General features: G+C 41.2%; 1 protein-coding gene and 1 long non-coding RNA gene across 3 annotated transcripts; one reads left to right on the top strand and one right to left on the bottom strand.

The window, feature by feature from the left end:
- Window positions 1-1,113: 1,113 nt before the first annotated feature.
- On the top strand, window positions 1,114-12,232 carry MRPL39 (mitochondrial ribosomal protein L39). Of its 2 annotated transcripts, none has more exons than XM_030021129.2 (10): window positions 1,114-1,361; window positions 1,865-2,071; window positions 2,421-2,560; window positions 3,045-3,144; window positions 4,465-4,532; window positions 5,822-5,934; window positions 8,506-8,571; window positions 9,794-9,947; window positions 10,809-10,856; window positions 12,098-12,232. In XM_030021129.2, the coding sequence occupies exons 1-10, from the start codon at window positions 1,310-1,312 to the stop codon at window positions 12,185-12,187; spliced, it is 1,038 nt and encodes a 345-aa protein (XP_029876989.1). In that variant the 5' UTR covers window positions 1,114-1,309; the 3' UTR covers window positions 12,188-12,232. The 2 variants fall into 2 exon arrangements, with proteins under 2 accessions (XP_029876989.1, XP_029876988.1); XM_030021128.2 differs by having other exon boundaries at window positions 1,242-1,361; window positions 12,101-12,232.
- Window positions 12,233-12,380: 148 nt separating this feature from the next.
- Window positions 12,381-13,280, bottom strand: LOC121233441. Its single transcript, XR_005932866.1, has 2 exons — window positions 13,046-13,280; window positions 12,381-12,462 (listed from the first exon to the last, which is right to left on the bottom strand). It is a non-coding gene; the product is annotated as an uncharacterized LOC121233441 (long non-coding RNA).
- Window positions 13,281-20,433: the final 7,153 nt, after the last annotated feature.

Raw genomic sequence — 20,433 nt, 5'->3', positions numbered from 1 at the left:
GCCTCCCACAGGAGACAGTCCTCCATGAACTTCTCCAACGTGGGTCCTTCCCACAGGCTGCAGTCCTTCATTAACTGCTCTAGCATGGGTCCCTTCCACGGGCTGCAGTCCTTCAGGCACAGACTGCTCCAGTGTGGGTCACCCATGGGGTCACAAGTCCTGCCAGCAGACCTGCTCCAGCGTGGGCTCCTCTCTCCACAGATCCACAGGTCCTGCCAGGAGCCTGCTCCAGTGCGGGCTTCCCACGGGGTCACAGCCTTCTTCGGGCACCCACCTGCTCCGGCGTGGGGTCCTCCACGGGCTGCAGGTGGATATCTGCTCCACCGTGGACCTCCCTGGGCTGCAGGGGGACAGCCTGCCTCACCATGGTCTTCCCCACGGGCTGCAGGGGAATCTCTGCTCCAGCGCCTGGAGCACCTCCTCCCCTTCCTTCTTCACTGACCTGGGGGTCTGCAGGGTTGTTTCTCTCACATGTTCTCACTCTTCTCTCTGGCTGCAATTGTGCAGTTTCCACACCCCACACCCCCCCTTAAATCTGTTATCCCAGAGGCGCTACGACTGTCGCTGATGGGCTCAGCCTTGGCCAGTGGTGGGTCCGTCTTGGAGCTGGCTGGCATTGGCTCCCTGGGACATAGGGGAAGCTTCTGGCAGCTTCTCACAGAAGCCACCGTGCTACCAAAACCTTGCCACGCAAACGCAATACAGGAGGTCAGTGATGGCGAAGGGGAGCTGGCAGTGAGGAGCTGGAGTTACATGGAAACTTGGTGGCTTGTGCATGGTGCGTGCTGGCCTGCGGCTCTGCCACAGCAGGGAGCCTGGCAGCAAAGACTATTTCCACCAGCCACTAAGCTGTTAATGTTAGTTCTGTAACCCCAGTACTACATCTTTGTGTACCACTCGGCTGAACGCACACCTTAAGGCCAACCAGAAGGTGCTGGGTTTGGGGATGACGTTACCGCCCAGGGTAACAAGGCCTGTTGAGGCAAAGGGAGGGCAGGGGGCAACGCATTACGCCCACAGCCTAGCGGAACTCATATGTACGTAATGAGGCCTCCGAGGAGAGCTAAAAGCTGAGGGCGAGGAGGGACAGCTCCCCGTCGGGCCGCGGGCAGCTGCCCGCCCTTCCCGCCGACCTGCCCCGAGCCACCGCCCCTCCAGCCCCGGCCCCAACCCCCGGCGCCGCCTGGCGGCCGTGGGCGAACTGGCGGAGCGGCGGACGGAACCGCGCTGCCGGCGGAACAGCGCTGCCGCCGCCGTTTCCGGCCGAGCCGGGGGAGGTGGCACCGGGGCGGTGGGACTCGGCCGGAACATGGTGGCGCGCTGGGCTGTCCGCTGCCTGCGGGGCGGGCTGGAGGGCCGCCGTGAGTGGCGGCGGGCCGGGCGCGGGCGCAGCGGGACGTCGGGTGTGCGAGGGTCCGGGCCGGGCCGGCTTCGGGCTCGTCCCGCGCCGGTGCTTTGAGGGGCCCGGCTTGGGACGGCCGGGCCTGGCCTGGCCGTGCGGGACGGCTCGGGTGCCCGGCCCGCCCGGGGCGGAGGAGGCGGCTGTGTGCGGGGGCCGGGGCGCGGTGGCAGCGGCGCAGAGCGGGCGCCATCCGCGGGGGCAGTTGGTCGGTCTGAGGGAAGGAGAACGTCTTTAAGCTTTCGTTGCTTCAGCGCTACCTGCTGTGACTTCATGCTGGCTTTGCAGGGACCGAGAATGAATGAGTGGGCAGTAAGAGCTGCTGGAGTGCTCACCTGAGGCATATTGAGACAGACACGTGGATCAGTAGTGCAGTGGCATGTCTTCCTTTCTTTAGAAACCAACATCTTATAAAGAGGCTTTGAAAACTCCTTATTGCTTATTTTAGATCATTCCTTTTACCAGGGTTCATCTCCACACCAACTGTTTCTCGACTGACATCAGATGAAGTGATTCAGAAGCGTAATGAGCTCTTCACCAAAGAGAAGGAGAGACAGTTGTCTCTTCATCCACGAATTGAGAAAATCGAAGTAAAATACACTGGGAAATCGCACCCTGGCAGTGTGTTTGTAATGAACAAAGCTTTGTCTACGCCATACAATTGTGCCATGCGTAAGTGAATGGACTCTTAAACTAATATTGTGCCACTGATGGTGAAAATTGTGCTGTCAATTGAAGTACTTGTCATCTCAATTTGAGGTGTTAATACTGTTGACATTTTAATGACCAAGTTAACAGTCATGCATTCAGAATACTTGTGTTTGATTAGTACAAATGTATTTTAAACTTAAATACATCAGTAGAAAATGAGCTAATTTTTGGAGACTGTTAACAGCTCATCCTTCCAAGTGATTTACGAAAGTGAAATTTGCAGTTTGTTGTTATAAATGCAGGAGTCTTAACTGCTGACTCTGAAGGATATGGTTAATAACTGTGTAATACTTTTTTTTACTCTCTTCAGATTTAAGTGAGTGGCATTGCAAGAAATCCGTTCTAGCTCTTGTGGATGGTGAAGTCTGGGATATGTACAGACCCTTGACAAAATCATGTGAAATTCAGTTCCTTACTTTCAAAGATGACGATCCAGAGGAAGTAAACAAGGTAAGTCTGTATCTTATCCCATTGTAGGTGACCCTGATTATGACCACTTGATTCTGTATGCCCCTTTCAGTTCCATGTCCATCTGCTCTCTTGAACTTTGTTTTCGTGAAAGTTCAGATATTTTTAATAGTTGGTTGGCGCATCATGGTTATCATTAGTTGGACCAGGGTGTGGGCTAGGTGATGTGCGGGCATCCCTTTCAACCTATATTCTTGTATTCTATGATTTCAGATTTAAATATCTCCAGGGAGACATCTGGCTTGCATTTTAAGTGCAGTTTTGATTTATTTGATTGCTTCTATATGGAGAATCATCTCCAAATAGAAGTTTAAATATTAAAGAAAGCAGTGCTTGGGTTAACAGCTAGGTTTTTGTGTCATTCAGTTAAATGTTGGTATTCTTTTGGAATAAGTAGCTGATGTTCATCTGGTGGGAGTTGTTAGCTTCTAGATAATAAATCTGTGTTTTAAAATTTTCTTTATAGGCCTATTGGCGTTCCTGTGCCATGATCATGGCATATGTGTTAAAGCGGGCATTCAAAGATGAGTACTCAGTCAATCTGATTAAAGCTCCAGAAGTGCCAGGTGATAGAATTGTTTTATGTTAATTGTCTTGTCTTTTGCTGCTTCTTAAGTGAGTGTCTAATGGTGTTACCAAAAACACCACAGGCTTCTTTTCCAATGATTGAAGGCACTTAGCATTGATACATGTATTACATGCTGTTGTTGTAGCCTTTAATTTATAGTAATCATGCTGAAAACAATTTTGTTATCTAAGTACAGAAAATTGGTCTGTGTGGCAACTGGGTTTCAGGCCGCTTAGGATTTCATAGGTTAAGTTAGTAACTTAAATACATAACCTTTTTATTGTGAAGTTAATGAGTAAGATGTTTAGAAGATGTGATGTGTTTCTTTGAAATTTGCTATAATAACTACATAACCTTGTGAGCAGTTGAGTTACTAAAAATTACGCTGTGTACATCAAGTTGGAAGATTACTGAAGTACAAACAGGCTTAGTAACAACTTTTGCTCATCTGTGACCTGATTTAAGATTTACAAAAGTGAGAAAATGCACAAGAGAGGAGGTTATTTAGATAACAAAGCCTGGGTGATTATGCATTTGATGTATAAGAAGGTTGGTTGCTGGTCATGTGGAGTCCTCCTACAATTGAGTCGCTTTTTAGCAATTTCAGCATTTGTCTTGATTGGTAAGAGTAGAGTGGATATTTCAGTTCTACCGGGATTTGCAATAATCTTGCGTACACTAAGCTATGTCATTATACTGTATGTATAGAAATAGCATGCGCTTACTGGGGTCATAAGCTTGATTTCTAAGATGGCAATAACTGAATAAATATACACAAAGAGTGTTCTAATGATTATCACAGAAATTTGTGTTACCTTTATCAGAAATTTGTGCCATGCTTGTGTCATGGATAAACATTTTACTTCAGCTTTAATATTGTCAGATTTCTCTGTGCAATAAATTCCTCTTTACAAGTTAATAGTGCAAATTTACTTCTAGTGTATGATGCATACAAAGGAAAATATGTGAAATGTTTTCAAAGTGTGTTTTGGTTTGTTGTTTTTTTTTTCCCCTTTCAAAGTTAGATGCAGTTTTGGGAAGCAGTATTATTTTTTTTTTTCTCTCTAATGGGGTTGTATTATACTGACATTGCATTAAAACTCATTTCAAATTACTTTCTCATTCAGTGAAATGAAATGAAAATGATAGTTTTTATCTGCCATTTGACTGTATAATCGCAGCTGAAAATTCATATTTTATGATGGATTTCTTGAGATCATTCTGTTTTTCTTCTCATTCATTTTGATGTAAGAATGTATTTTGACAATTAAATACATACTTTGTTACAAACATGAATATTTTTCTATTGGAATTGCAGTGATCTCTGGAGCTTTCTGTTATGATGTAATTTTGGACAATAAGCTGAATGACTGGAGACCAACAAACGTAAGCACAATAACTTCTTGCCTGAAAAGCTATATAGCTTGCATCCTTGCCCAGTGGTTCTTTTTTTAATGGGGGAGAGGAGGCAGTGAGGTTTTTTTCCTTTTTGTTGGGTATATCTACACTAGTATTTTTTTTTTTTAGGTCAGGATTACTCTTTGGAAACTAATCTCCACATCTACCACATACTGGCTCTCATTGCAGAGTGCTCTCAGAGCACACAGACTGGGTTCATTTCAGATGAAATTAAACCTTGACCTGTCCTTCAGATGCTTACAGGTTTTAGGTCTGTGGGGCTAGAGTAAGTTCTAGTCTGAACTACAATTCCAAAAATAGTTGATGTGGCTGTTGGGACCTCAGTGCCATCTTTATTACCATGCAGATCTGCTCCTACTCAGCCGCTCTTGCCTAGTAATGTAGATGCAACCATAGTTTTTGTGTGAGTAGAGCCCTCTGAAAATAAAAATGTGTGCAATATGTATATTTTCACCTAGTGGTTTACAGCATAATCAGTTTATTGTTGTAAAAGAACTGTGAGCAAACTCAGCTGAAGCTCTCCTTAATAGCTTGCTTATATTTCATGCTCTTCAGTAAATCTAATAATCTAAAACCTCAAAGTCTCATAACCATTTGGTTGCTGGTGTGAACAGGAATGTTTTACTCATCTGGTGCCTATTCTTGTTCTCATGCCTAAATATCAGCAGAGGCATGTATGGCTAACAAAGCAATATTGGTACAATGCAGAATTTTTCTTCAATATGATGTTGTAGTTGAAGTAACTTAGTCTGAAATATTTTCTACATGACATAAATGTAATTTCTCCTAATAACAATTTCTTATTTATCAATAAATTTGAGTATGCAGAGCTTTGGATTCTGGACCAAAGTGATGAATTTCTATTTATTAATTATTCAGTACTTTTTTTTCCTTCGCTTCCGTCATGATAGAGGTAATTTATAAGTGGAGTCACAACTTTGGGAAACAAGATATAGACTCTATGTGTGTATATCATGTTGGGAAAACCTGAGAAGTTTAATTCCAATTAATATATGTTGTTTCTGATGAAAAAATGCCTATTGATTTGACTGGGCACTGAATCAGTCCATTTAAACATTGATGATCTGTAGCAATCTGTTGCTGATCAATAGTTACAGTCCTACAGCAATATTCTTAGGTTTTCTAGTTGATGAACCTTCTTGTTTTGACTAATATGTAGTGTTTCCTATGCTTTGTCTATTCACTACAGCTGTGAAACAGTGGTGACAATTTTATATGTATGAACTGTTTTCTAGGACAACTTCCGTTCTCTTACAAGGGATGCCAGAAAGCTAATTGATAAAGACCTGCCATTTGAAACGCTGCATGTTGAAGTAAAAGTAGCACGTGAAATGTTTCAGCATAACAGGTAAGTGTCTGAATTTGCCTTTCTTTTAGAAAGGCAACTAGAAGTTCATTTAAATCTCTGCTTGGTTTTGTAAATCTAAAATAAGACATAACAGGTGAAGTAAGAAGGTACTTCTCCCACTACTCTGAATGAACATGCCTCCATTCTATTTGTCACCCTACCTTATTCCATTTTTAATGTTCTCTCCAGGGGCTAACACCACGCACCTTTACTGGATGTAGTTTTGTGACAAATGGAAAGACTGTAGACTTCTTAGTTTAATAGTGAGCTTCAGGATTTCACTACTTTTAAATTGAAGCTCTGGTGGTTAGACTTGGCGTGCTAGTTACTCTCACCCTTTGCTGAAAGGCTTTCATATTCAGAGAAATGTAGGTTTTTCATATCTTGGTATCTTCAAATGAAGATCTGATGAAATGCTGTTTTTGAGCTCTGCAGGGAGAAAATGAATAAAATACTCTGGCCTGTGCTATAAAAGAAGGCTTGTTCAAAACACTCCAGTCTTCTTTGCTGAAAAAACACTTAAGCAATGTTTTGGGGAAAAAAATTCTCCAGTCCACAGCTTTTTGGTGGTTGGAGAGAGGTGTGGGGGGAAATGTTAAATAATTTATCATTTTGTGAACCAAAATAAAATTATGATAAAGCTAAAGTTGCAAAAATAACTATTTTTTTTAGCTTAATAATGAAGATGATAGTAATGTGACATAGGAACTAGCATCTCTTTGCCATGTTGGCTGGCAAATATTGACAGCAGGTGGGAGCTGACTTGGTAATAGCTTTAGACATTGTATGTGTATTTGTACATGTGTAGAAAGAGCAGAGAAAACTTTGCTGTCTTGCAGATGACCAGCTGTTGAGGACCACGCATTGCATAAAATCAGTTTAGGTGATCTGATAGTGTCTTCTAGTCTTACAAGTGACTTGAAAAACTCTGATTTTTATTTGAAGTAGTAGGTTCGTTTTATCTTTCTGAATAAAACTCCGCTGAGAGAGTGTGGCCCTCCTATAACATACATGTAGAATAGAATAGACTAGAATAGACTATTTCAGTAGAAAGGGACCTGCAACAATCATCTAGTCCAACTGCCTGACTGACGAATTCAGGGCTGACCAAGTTAAAGCATGTTATTAAGGGCATTGTCCAAATGCCATTTAAACACTGACAGGCTTGGGGCATTGACCACCTCTCTAGGAAGCCTGTTCCAGTGTTTGACACCCTCTCAGTAAAGAAGTGCTTCCTAATGTCCAGTCTAAACCTCCTCTGGCACAGCTTTGAACCATTCCCATGCATCCTATCACTGGATACCAGGGAGAAGGGGTCAGCACCTCCCTCTCCACTTCCCCTCCTCTGGAAGCCGTAGAGAGCAATGAGTTTGCCCCTCAGCCTCCTTTTCTCCAAACTAGACAAGCCCAAAGTCCTTAGCTGCTCCTCATAGGACATGCCTTCCAGCCCTTTCACCAGCTTTGTTGCCCTCCTCCGGATGCATTCAAGGACCTTCACATCCTTCTTAAATTGTGGGGCTCAGAACTGCACACAGTACTCAAGGTGAGGCAGCACCAATGCTGAATACAGCAGGAAAATCACCTCTTTTTCCCGGCTGATTATACTGGGTTTGCACCCCAGGATACAGTTTGCCCTCTTTGCTGTCAGGGCACTCTGCTGATTCCTGTTGAGCTGGCTGTTGACCAGCACCCCAAATCCCTTTCTGCAGGGCTGCTCTCCAGCCATTCCTGTCCCAGTTTGTACTTGTGCCCAGCATTACTCTGTGCTAGGTGCAGAATCCGGCATTTGGACTTGTTAAATTTCATCCAATTGATGATTGCCCAATGCTCCAATCTATCGAGATACCTCTACGAGGCCCCTTGTCCCTCAAGAGAGACAACAGCACCTCCCAGTTTGGTATCATCAGCAAACTTGCTAATGGTGCATTCAACTCCTGCATCCAGATCGTTGATAAATATATTGAACAGAACTGGCCTTAGAATTGAACCCTGAGGAACACCGCTGGTGACCAGTCACCAGCCAGATGTAGCCCCATTCACTACAACCCTTCCAAGCTCTGCCCTTCAGTCAGTTCTTCACCCAGCGCACTGTGAACCCGCTCATCTCACAGTCGGACAACGTGTCCAGAAGGATGCTGTGAGGGACAGTATCAAAAGCCTTACTAAAATCCAGAAAAACTACACCCACTGCCTTCTCTTCATCCACTAGGTGGATGACCTTATCATAGAAGGATATCAAATTAGTTAAACAGGACTTTGCCTTTGTAAATTCGCGTTGACTGTGCCTGATGATTGTATTATTCTTTAAATACTTTTCAACAGTCCTCAGTATAATCTTCTCCATAATTTTTCCAGGAACTGAGGTTAGACTAACAGGTCTGTATGACATGCTTTATGAAACATGTCAATACGTGTTGTCATATAAAATTAAGAATTTAAACCTGTTTCAAAGCTCACATGAATACGAGCATAATTTTTAAGCATGATCCTTAAATTGATCTCTTATGTATTCTTACAAGAACTAGGTGTTAAAGGTGAGGATTTTTTTAATCTTTTTTTTGTCGTGTTCAGATACAAAATGGAGATGATAGAACAAAAAGCATCTCAGAATATGGAAGGAATTGTAACATTACATAGGTGAGCAAAACTGAACTAATTCTGTAATGATTCACTGAAAGATTTGATTGTATTGCAAGTACTCTCTGCGAGTGAGAAGAGTAAGTTACTTGTGATGGTTTTCAATATAGAAATCACTTGTATTCATTGCTGTCTGTGTCTTAAGTTGTTTGGGTGGGTGGGGTTTTTTTAATACAACCACTGTTTTGTGGTACTTAGCACTTGGTGGATCTTGCTACATTTCTATTTCTTGTTATGTTAAAGGTGGTAAGTGCCAGAGAAGTCTTACTGTTTTAAATACTTTTAAATAAAATTTAAATAAATCTCTGGAGCTTGACAGGTTAAATAAAATACAAACCAAATACTTGTTTGAAAACAAGAGTTAGCATTTTCTAGTGGATTTTTCTTCCGAAGTTTTCAGGATCTTCCTAACTGGCACGCTACTGCCCTGTAGTGGTGGAGGTGAGAATGGAGTTGGCTCCTGGGATACAGTGTAAGATACAAAGTTCTTAGGCTGGAGGCGGGAAGCTTGTATATAAAAGTCATATAAAATAATTTGTGACTAGCTTAGGCTAGTGTAGGATATTCAGTTTTCTAGACATCTAAATCGTTCTGCATTTGATTTTGGAGTCCATGTCTCTCTAAAGGAACAGATGTCTTTGCAGTGATGGTTCTTGAAATTTTAATACCATGTTTGCCTGTTCTCTCCTTCCTCCAACTGTATAGTTTGCTCAATAAGAGGGAAAATGGGCTTACCTTTTGATTTCTGGGAGAGGTTTGTTCTGAGTATTCTTTTGCTGTGCATCTTTTTGTCTCTCATTTTTCTTAATTGATTTGCAGTTTTCCAAGACCTGAAAGGGAAATACCTGTGCAGGTTGTAAACACTGTACTGTGGAAAGTATGTGATCTTGGAGACAAATCTTTTTCTGGTGAATGACAGTTACTCACTTCTAAAGCCAACATGGCTTCAAAGATTTGTTAAACCTAGGATCCTCTTTCTAGACTTGAGCTTTAAATTTCATAAGTTCATTTTAGGAAATTGTGTGACTTGTACTTTTGCTTCAGGAAACACAATTGCTGAACTGGGGATTTTTTTAGATTTGGTTTGGGATTTTTGTGGATTTTCTTTCATCTGTTTGGTAGATCGGAATTTGCTAATCAAAAATAAAAACAAATAGGCTTGTACTTCTCTCTGAATATATTTGACATCGAGTTGTTTTGTTGGTTTTTTTTCTCCCATCAGGTTTGGTGACTTTGTAGATGTTAGTGAAGGCCCTCATATTCCAAGGACAAGTTTCTGTTTTCAGTATGAGATAACGGCAGCCCATAATCTTCAGACTAACCAATCTGAATTGATAAGGCGGTTCCAGGGTGTGTCCCTGCCAATCCATTTGAAGGTAACATGCATTTTGTACAGGTTTATCCTTCTTTAAGTTAGGGTGTTTGGCTTACATTCCGATGTTTATTATATGCTGTGCTGGCAGCCGAATGTAATTCAGAGGTGAGAACAGTAGCAGGAAGGGAAGGCCCATGATGATGACTGTGCTAGATATTTGGGATTCATTTTCCTGGAACTATTGTGGATGTGAAATCAGAAACTGAAAGTGTTGTTTTGGTTGTGCAATTTCTGCATGGATATTTCATTCACCTTGCCTTAGTTGTGTTTGCTGATCTTCTGAAATTGAGGCTGCTGACAGTGTTTATTCAGATTCAGGAAAGAGCAGAAGTTTGAATTTATACTCATGATAAAGGATACCATTTCAAAGTCTTTCATGACACCAGAGTAAAACTTAACAACAATAACAAAAAAAGTCCTAGCACTAATCAGTCTTAAACAAAGGCTTTGCAGAACTATAGGTGGAGGCAGGAGTCTTTCTTCCCATTCCTGTTGACTTTCATGTTTTTGACTTGTGGTCTAGCACATATGCTGTCTCAGTTGGGGAAGTTTTCAAGGGACAAGTGGGCACTGGTTTTCTTACCTCATCTCTGTGTTCCCTTCCTCGTCATAAGATTTTAATTCCCATTTTTGGCCATTACCCACTTAATGATTCCACACAATGAATGGATGTGATCAGCAGACATTTATTCAAGTCCCCCAAAGGGATATGGGCAAATGGGACACTGAAATTATAAGCTGTAACATCTGAATTAGGGACTGTTATGGTTTTGTGCCAGCATTTCTATACATTTGTCAGAATCTATTCTATGATAAGATTTTTTTTACCTCCACTAACATAATTTAATGGCATTTAATACAGGCTCACCACACCGTGTGGCACAAACTGCTGGAAAGATCGAAGAGGCTGGTAAGTCTCATTAGTGGTGAAGTACAGCTTACCAAGTATCAAAATATGCTGTGACAGAGTAGAATTTCATGATTAGAGATATGTAATATATTCAAGAACATAGCTTTAAGAGTGGAAATGTTCACAGGTGAAGAAAAATTGGATGCACAGGAAATCTAACTGTTGTGTAGTAGAGGATGTGCTAGTACCGTTTCTAAAGTCTGGTTATTAAAATGCATTATACTGTTTAAAAAAAATATACTTTTCAATTGATATAATTTGTACTGTTAACAAAAACTGGAGCAAATTATATCAGAATGTCCACGTATGGCTCTGAAGCTGTCTGCTTCTGAGAATCCCACATGCTTTTTATAATATCTCCAAGCTGTTGTTAATTATCACTTTAATCTATATTAGTATTTTTCAAATTCGTCTCTAGAATTAATATTGGTATCGTGTGTAAAATTTAAATATTTTTTCATTTGTTAATTGTGAACAAGAAATAAGAAAACTAAAAATTGGAACAATGTATTTACACTTATCTAGATTTTAGGTAATAACAAGTTTTCTGCCACAGGTTTGAGAGAACACATGTGAACATGTTTCTTATAAGTAAATGCAGGGATAAAATGTAGTACCACTGAGTGAACCTAGGTGGAATTTAGTGGAGATAAAAGGGAATGCTATTTCAGTAAACTGCATAAATGCACTAGTTTGAGTATTTTTTGCCTGTTTAAAACCTATGTGGAAAATAAGAGCTTCTTGCAAACTTTCTTCTGTTTAAACAACCAGTATTTCAAAGTTGAAGTATACTTATCCAAGAGAAGCTTTACAATGACTGAGTAAATGCAAAAGGCAAGTTTTTAAGATAAATGGAACTATAAAATATCATAAGCCACATATAATGAGAGACTCACTATCAAGGCATGCTTAAATGTAGGAAATATTCATAAGAATTGAAGAGCAGATATTCTGGAGCCTTCAGATCAAGTATTTTACTTATTTGTGTGGCAAGAGAAAGAAAAAAAGTGCTGTATGTCTACTGCAACTTGTTAGCCAAGGATGTGTTCAGAGCCTAGCCCATGCTATTTTTCAATGAAATTAGTTTGAAGATGCTTGTCATTCAGGTTGTTTAATTTTGGAGACAATAATTGCCTTTGTAGGTTGTCCTTTCTTGTTACAGTGACAGGATGAGGGAGGATTTCCAGGATCAAGGAGAATTAAATAATTTTAAAAAATATAACAAAATTGATGTGTTTTAGCAGGTCACTGAAGAAAAATATTTGGAAGCAGCAGCAGAATGTCATGAGCCAAAAGATGGAACTGAAGAAGGAAAAACTGTATCAATTTAAAATCACTGTAACCTCTAAATGTACATAATAAAATGTGTATTTTTACATTTGTGCTGCATATAAAAAATGTCTTTGATAATAATCTGAATTCTCCGGACCTAAGTCAAGATAGATATAAAGCCATTATCAGATGTTTCAGTCTACTTTAAAGATTTCACTTTAAAAAAAAGGGGGGGGGGGCAGGGGGGAAAGGTAATGTTTTATTTGTGATAACTCATCTTGTAAGTTACCCTTTTCCTTATCTCAACAACAATTGTATGTGTCCATATGTTGTCCTCTGTTGTCGTGGTTTAACCCCAGTCAGTAACTAAGCACCATGCAGCTGCTCACTCACTCCCCCCCACCCAGTGGGATGGGGGAGAAAATCGGGAAAAGAAGTAAAACTCATGGGTTGAGATAAGAATGGTTTACTAGAACAGAAAAGAAGAAACTAATAATGGTAATAACAACACTAATAAAATGACAACAGCAATAATAAAAGGATTGGAATGTACAAATGATGTGCAGTGCAATTGCTCACCACCCACCAATGAACACCCAGCTAGTCCCCCAGTGGCAATTCCCTGCCCCCACTCCCCAGTTCCTAAACTAGACGTGATGTCCTGTGGTATGGAATATATCGTTGGCCAGTTTGGGTCAGCTGCCCTGGCTGTGTCCCGTGCCAACGTCTTGTGCCCCTCCAGCTTCCTCGCTGGCTGGGCATGAGAAGCTGAAAAATCCTTGACTTTAGACTAAACACTACTGAGCAGCAACTGAAAACATCAGTGTTATCAACATTCTTCTCATACTGAACTCAAAACATAGCACCGTACCAGCTACTAGGAAGACAGCTAACTCTATCCCAGCTGAAACCAGGACGTCTGTGATTTGTGCAGTTTGGCCTACAGACTGTAGTTGAACTGGCAGCTGGAAAGGCCATCCACTTTATCGTGATATAATTTCAACACCCCTTGTTTGCTCTTCCATGAAGAAAGTATTTCTTTCTAATTTCTGACCTGATGTGTCTGTTTCTTGTTGGAACTTGCTGATGAAATTCCACCGAGTTCTTTGCTTACTGCAACAGAAAGTTGAGACAAATAGTTTCTTTAAACAGAAAAAAAGAAAAAGAAAAGCACCCTTTCAGAAGCCCTTAAAGCATTACAAGATATTATTTTACTAATTTTGATTTCCTGTCAGAATTGAAATTAGATATTCTGCTATGTTTCCAGTTCAAAAGACTGCATTCACTATACCACTGTGTAATTCCCATTGCTTTACTAATACAAAAGTAGCAGAATGTAAAAGCTGAAAAGTTCTTTAATAATTTTCTGCTGTATGAGTGCAGTTAAAGATCATTTTCCAGCAATAGTACCAGGAATGTAGTCTGTTACTTGGATCCCCAGTATAGTAAGATTTATTATGCATTTTCATTCTTTGATATTTAAATATGGTGACTTCAATTAAATTTCACAAGGGTTTTTTGTTAGATGATGTTTTCTGACATTTTGTGGTTTTATCCCTAGCTCATTAGAGCTGTTCTCATTATACCAGAAGAGATTTTTAGTACTTTTTGAAGTGCAAATATTTTCTCTGAATTTTATCCCAATTACTAGTTTTACCATTAGCTGCATCAATTGCTTTCTAATAAATTGATGCTATAGTTCTGTAAGAGCAAGGTACTAGTTCAGTAAAATACATTTAGCTAAGGAAATCTTACCCAGCTTAATCAGACTAAATAGTAAGTGAGTAAATGCTGAATGTGTCAGAGCACAGAAGAAGAAATGCAAATGGTTAAAGTAGCTTTTGGTGAAATGGCAGAAATCTGCTTAAGGTATTGCTCCTGTGCGTTTCTGTGCGTAGTGCAATCTTTAGCTATTCAGATTTACTGGCATCGAGTGAAGTTTGAAGTCTACCAATATGCTAACAGCCTATGACCTCTGGTTTAGCTTCCTGTTAAATACAACACATCTTTAAAGTATAGCCCATGCCTTCTCAGAGTACTTGAAAAACTGATTTTTTTTCTCTTGATTAACGTTGCAGAGGACTTCTAATAACGGTATCAGAAGCTTATTTTTTTAATTAAGATTCTTGATTCAAGGTTTACCTTAAGAGTACACACACACACATTCTATATATTTTCTTAAGACTATAAATGATCCTTGCACTGAACTTCAAATATTTGTGTTTCTCTTAAACCTAACCTTTGGGAGTGTACTTTGGCTTTGAACCTGTTGCTCTGGTGCTACTAAAAAAGCAGGCATTGGTTCCTCTCTTGAGGAACACAAAATTTGCTGTTTTTTTTGTTTGGTGGTGTGATAAATGAATTTAGTCCCAAACAGGATTCCAATCAAAATTTACAATTTAATAAATTAATAAAGGCAAGCAAACAGTGCTGCCTGCATCGGGAGTCTCTGCTCTACCAAGATGCACACTGTGAAAAACAACCCAGCTTCTTTTATAGTCTAACATTAGTTACATCGTGTCCTTCCAAGAGACTCTCCTCCTCCTGGTTGTGCCGGTGCAGTAGTTCTCCTAGAAACTTCTCGAACTCTCCTCATTGGCTGCGGGGTCTTCTATGCAATGTGTCTCCTCACTGCTCCTCGCTGCTCGGGCATGACAGCAGACATCCGGTGCAACAGGCGACACCCTGCACAGCACCAGCTGTGGCCATCAAAACCTAAGCAAGTTTGCAACAGACACCTTCCCCCCAACAAATGCATATAAAAAATTGCTTACACACTGCCACTTCAATACACCCTCTATTCATACATACTAAAGATCATCCCGTTCGTAACCTCGCTTAATACTATGATAAATGCCTCAGTTCTTCCCTAGGATCTTTTGTTTAACGCTGTGCAGTTAACAAAACCGGTTTTGGGCTGGCAAAAAAAAAGAACTATATACATATCATCCGTTTCCTCCTGGCCTGTGGTTATACGAGGACCGACAAAATGGTTAAAGATTACATATACAGTGAGGGTCACATTTTATTATGCGGCCCTAGCATTGTTTATATTGACATGAATCAGATGAACACATTTCACAGGTGGGTTTTTTTTTTCTTTTGGGTTGTTTTTTGAGGTACCTGCCATCTCTGATTAAACCAAGACCATAGTGCGATTATGGCAGTGGTATCTGGTCTGGTCAGTCTGTTTTGAATCTTAAGCCAGTTCTATCACCAGCCCACACAGTCTCCTGATAGTCTGCTCTGTGTTTTGGGAATCCAGTTTAGAATTCCTGCTGGATTCCAGCCCCTGCAGAGGAAGGCAAGACTGCTGCTTCCCTTGAGGAAATTTTTTAACTTTATCTGGAATTTCGGAGCTTTTCTGTTTTTTTTCTGTGTGCGCTTGTTTTTGTGGAGGGAGAGGGAACCCGGCTTTTACAGTGTGCGGTGTAAGAAACGGTTTGGAAGGCGGATAGCTGGGCTGAAGTCCGGAGAGGGAACTTCCCGACCTCTTCTGGGCCTACGACAAGCGGGTGCGGGACGGGCAGCGCCGGGGCCCGGCGGGGCGCCTGCCGCTAGGCGGGAGCAGCGGCTCGGGGAGGGGGGAAGAGGGCGGGGGGGGCGGTGCCGCCCCGCCGGAGGGGGCGGGGCAAGGGAGCCGCTTACGGGGCGCGGGTGGGTCCCCGCGGAAGGGACCTCTGCCAGTGCGGAACTACCTTACCGAAAGCGCTGTTGAGGTCTGCCAGCTGAAGCTTACACGAGATTAACCCCCCTTCCCCGGAGGTCTTTGCATAAAAAGGCGGAAGCTCAGACTTCTGCTGAAGGTGGTGCTAGCTCCAGAAGGCAGGTGGGTCCCTGGGAAAGGTAGAGCCGAAGGACGTCTCTGAAGAGCGCCAGGATTCTCTCGGAGGGCAGTAGCAGTTAAAAGAGAACTGGGTAATAGAAGGTAGTGTCCACTTCTTTCTTACCGCCAATATGGTGGTGACAGCGCTTTTCCAAGTAGGACATGGAGATTCAATTCCCTATTCTGGCAGAGAGGGATTCAGAGACACACCTGCAGGGGAAACATCTGTGGGTTTTTTTGGGGGGGGGATATGGATCATAAGGTACTTTACTCACTACCTGATCTGTATGAAGTGATGCCACTACTAGAAAAAAGTCCTGAACATTTCTTGGATGAGCATGAGAACAAATGGAGACAGTGCTCAGTGCTTATGGCAGCCACAGGGCAACAGGGAGATCTGCTCCCTGAGCTCAGGGCCATTTCTGTATTTTACCATTAATTGTTAGCATATAAAATACTGAAATTGTCTACCAAGAGGAATGTTGCAGCAGCTAGGCTATAGTAATGCTTCCTTTCTCTTTTTGGCTTAAGTATTTCAGAGCTTTAGCTGAACTGCAGGGTGGTACCAGCCTGGCTGGCTGTTTGGGGCTGTGCCCTGACATACACCTGGAACTATAGCTATATACCAAACTTAAAGCTACGGGGTAATACAAAATACCAAAATGAGCTTGGGTATGGCAAAGCTCTGGCTGGGTTTGGATTCTACATGTGTGTGCGCTGTTCTGCCTACCATGGGGCCCGGCCCAATCTCCATTGTAGGTAGCGAAAAGAGACCATGCTAGGTCAGTTCAAAAAGTGACAACAAAGTAGATACTGTTATTTCTCTGTACTGAAGGCTATAGATCCCAGAAACTACAGGGATTAGGGGAGGGTAGATGGACAAAAGAGACTGCAGAATTACGCCAAGTCCCCTCCTTGGCTATTTCTCCTCTTTATTAAATTGCTTCTCAGGTGTAAAAAGGCAGTTTTTACTGTATCCATTCAGTAAAAGAAAAGCAGATCCAGCTAAAGGTAAGGAAGAATCTAGGAAGACCCCATACTGCAAAATACAGATGGTGGAGAAAGGGGAGGGTGGGCTGATTTAGGCCAACATACATGAGCAGAAGACAACACTGACCAGATTCTGCTAAGGAATAAATAAGGAAGAAGGTTTTTTTGTGATAAAGGCGGTGAAACACTGGAACAGGTTGCCCAGAGAAGTTGTGGATGCCCCATCCCTGGAAGTGTTCAAGGCCAGGTTGGATGGGGCTTTGAGCAACCTGGTCTAGTGGAGGGTGTCCCTGCCCATGGCAAGGGGTTGGAACTAGATGATCTTTAAAGGTCCCTTTTAACCCAAACCATTCTATGAATCTATGATGACAGCGGAAAAGGCAGGAAATGAAGCCTTCTTTCTTGTTGCATGTCTCGGTAGTAGCTCCATGGCTTCTCATGTTCAACTTCTTCCTCCTTCTACCTCTTGTTTGAAAGAGAGTTGAAACTTTTCCAAATTGCAGAATTTTTGCTCTGAGCTTAGGACTCTTGAGCTTTCCCTTTTATTTATTGGTTTTATCCAAAAAGGAAGCTTTGTACCAAGGTTAAAGCTACGTGGTGTCTTGATCCTTAGAGGTGGCAATAGGAAGGTTGAGCTGAGTCAGTTCCATCTTTATATACACATTATCTGGCCAACTGAGATATTTTTTTCCAAAGTAATATTCTGTAATTCATGTTATCATGGATTTTGGAGATAGAAAAGGCAATTGTGATGTAGTCTGATTTCCTTCATAACAGAAGGAATTAAATGTCAAGAGAGAGTTATTTTTTTTCTTACCAAGGAAGTGAAACTCTTCCCTGGGAAATTGAACGCATGCGAGTGATGAAAACGCTTAATCATCAGTAGACATCGAGTCCTTTTATGACAGCAGCCAGAATGAGCTTCCCTTTCTATTTTAACTTCTGGCAAGAAGTAATCTCTTCCTGCTGTTTGGTAAGTTATCTAATGCTATACCACTCAGCTTATCGCAATACTTTGTTATATTTGAAGCCAGTGAAATTGCTAGTACAGCTACATTTATTTTATTAGTTTTTAAGGAATCCAGCCACAGGAACTCAATATCTTAGAGGCATTTGATGGGAAGAGTTGGCAGTGGATATTTCTTGAAGAACACCAACCATCTGAAAATGGTAATGCTATCATGCTGTGGTCTTTCACAAGTTTTAACCCCAGTCATGGACAGCATTAACATTTTTTCAGAGTAAAAAGAAAACCTGTGTTTTTTAATATCTGCTAATATAATATCTGCAACTTAATATGCCTGCTTTTCTGGGGAATCAGCTATGCAGAAAAAATACATATAAATGGTCTAATGACCATATTTATATTTGCTATTTATTTCTTAATTTGCAGGTTACTCAACTTACATTTTTAAGAGAGAAAATGTAAGGGAACATACATTTGATTTTTATAGCATGCCTATGAATCAGAATGGTGAGTGGCAAGAGTGGTTTTCCTCCTCAATATACCTTCTATTGGCATGTGTCTAAATAGGAGAGAAATGGGAAGTCCAGTTGGGGGGGTGGAAAGGTGGGGTGAAGTGAGGAAGTCACAGCTGGTCATTGTTTCAGTACTGTGTCATTCACAAGCACTGAGGATGCTAACGTATTCCAGGTACACTGCTCTGATGTTAATTAAAGCCTTTGAAGGACAGAAAAAAATCTCTTACTGGTTGCAGGTTTGGGGTGCTGTGCAGTGAATGGAACTTCTGTGAATGCAATGAGAAACCAAGGAAAATACCATGTAACGTCTTCCTTTTGTGAGCACAATTGACATAATAAATGTAATCACTTAATTAATACTTCACTTTAATCTATACATCCCATGGGGGAATTTAAGTTATGGAGACAAGCTCAACAGTGTCTCCAGATTTCTGCGTTTCACAGAAATCTTAGCTTTAAAATTGTCTTTCTATGTCAGTCATGCAGCTAGGTGCTCTGTAAGTACTGCAACCACTTCAGGGCAGTGCCGGGCTTGCTGCCAGTTTGCTGGTAACTGCACCATGGAGAAGACGAGCAGCAGTAACCTGCGAGCCTGGGACTCCCCTGCTCCTAGGGACTCGGAGACCATCTTGGCTTCAGTAAGAGAACTGATACCGCCAAACCTTGCCTTAAATAGAGAGGGAAGTCAAACTGCTCTTCACTGTTTCACCCTAGTCCCAAGAAATGAGAATTCCTGTCGACTCTTCTCTCTTTTGCCACAGTTTCCTCCCCACTTTCAAGGCTTTTTTTCCTGCAAAGTGAATAGGAATATGCTTTTCTTTAACAAAATGTGCTTCACCACATTGAGAATCCCCTCTCAGAGCTATGGCTCTGACTTTGGAAGGGATGAAGCTGGCTTTTGCTTTTTGGTGGTCATGGCCTGTGGCTGTATGCATCCCCAGAGGAGCCACTGAACTTACAGCCTGATTTGGAAAATATTTACACCCTGCAGCGGTTCTGTCTGAGTGGAAAAATCACATTCAGTGAGACTGTTCATATGTGAGACTGTTTTATATGTGAGACCATTGATTCATAAGTGTCTGTGGTCTTGAGGTGCTCTGTAATCATACCTCATCCTGGGGGTTCACAGTCAAAACACTGCAAACAGAAAAGGTTATACGTACTTATACAGCACAAATGTTAACCTTCTTTCTTAATGCTGAGTACTTTGAGGTTTTTTGTTTCCCCTTCTGCTCCCCTATCAAATTAATGTTTCATAACTAAACTATTCATTAAGCAGATTTAGTTAGAGCATAAGATAGAGAGTTTTAAAGACTGGCTCTTTCACTCAGTTTTTGTGACTGTGAGTATTCAGAACCTATTTTGACCTTCCACAAAATAAATATAAAAACACTTTCCTATTTCTCTGGAATTTTTTAAGACTTCTTCTAAAAGTTTGGAATGCACTGGTAATTCTAAAGTAAAATAAGTATATTTTCATTTTCTCCCATTGACCCATTTCTTCTAATGAACTGACAATAAAATCTCAGAGAAACATTTTCTGTCAGTTTTTCTCTTGCATGTAATAAAATTCTATTGAAATGAATAGAATGCACAGTTATAACATGCCAAAAGTTTAATTCATCATTTTTCTTTCCTAAATAAAATGAAGAAATGGAATATTTGTGTGGGAAGTAAAGCCAGAAGAGCTGAAAAGCAATAAACCAAAATAAAAAACAGGTTGTTGCACTCAAAATATTACACGTCCGAAATCCTAGTAAGGACTTACTGATACACAAAGCTGCTTTTTTCCCTGCTTTTTCCAGTGACTCTAAACCTAGCAAACATTCTAGCAAGCGTGCCTGTATGCAGAACAACTCGTCTTTTTACATGTAGAACAGAGGTTTTCCCAGCATAGCACTGACTGATTCACGATTTCTGTTCTCCTCCCACAGCAGCAGTTTGTTCCATGTGAATTCTGGTAAGAGGCATGATACAGTGTTAATGCTAATATGTAGGAGTCAGTCA

This window comes from Aquila chrysaetos, chromosome 7 (genome assembly GCF_900496995.4).
Source record: "Aquila chrysaetos chrysaetos chromosome 7, bAquChr1.4, whole genome shotgun sequence".
NCBI classification, from domain to species: domain Eukaryota; kingdom Metazoa; phylum Chordata; class Aves; order Accipitriformes; family Accipitridae; genus Aquila; species Aquila chrysaetos.
The sequence above is the reverse complement of the archived record's forward strand: the minus strand, read 5'-3'. Positions and strand labels throughout refer to the sequence as shown.

Excerpts from the sequence above, each read along its gene's own strand:
- MRPL39 (XM_030021129.2), top strand. The coding sequence starts at position 1,310 with ATGGTGGCGCGCTGGGCTGTCCGCTGCCTGCGGGGCGGGCTGGAGGGC. Across the intron at positions 1,362-1,864 it reads GGGCGGGCTGGAGGGCCGCC|GGTTCATCTCCACACCAACT; the intron begins GTGAGTGGCGGC and ends TCCTTTTACCAG. Across the intron at positions 9,948-10,808 it reads CCCTGCCAATCCATTTGAAG|GCTCACCACACCGTGTGGCA; the intron begins GTAACATGCATT and ends CATTTAATACAG.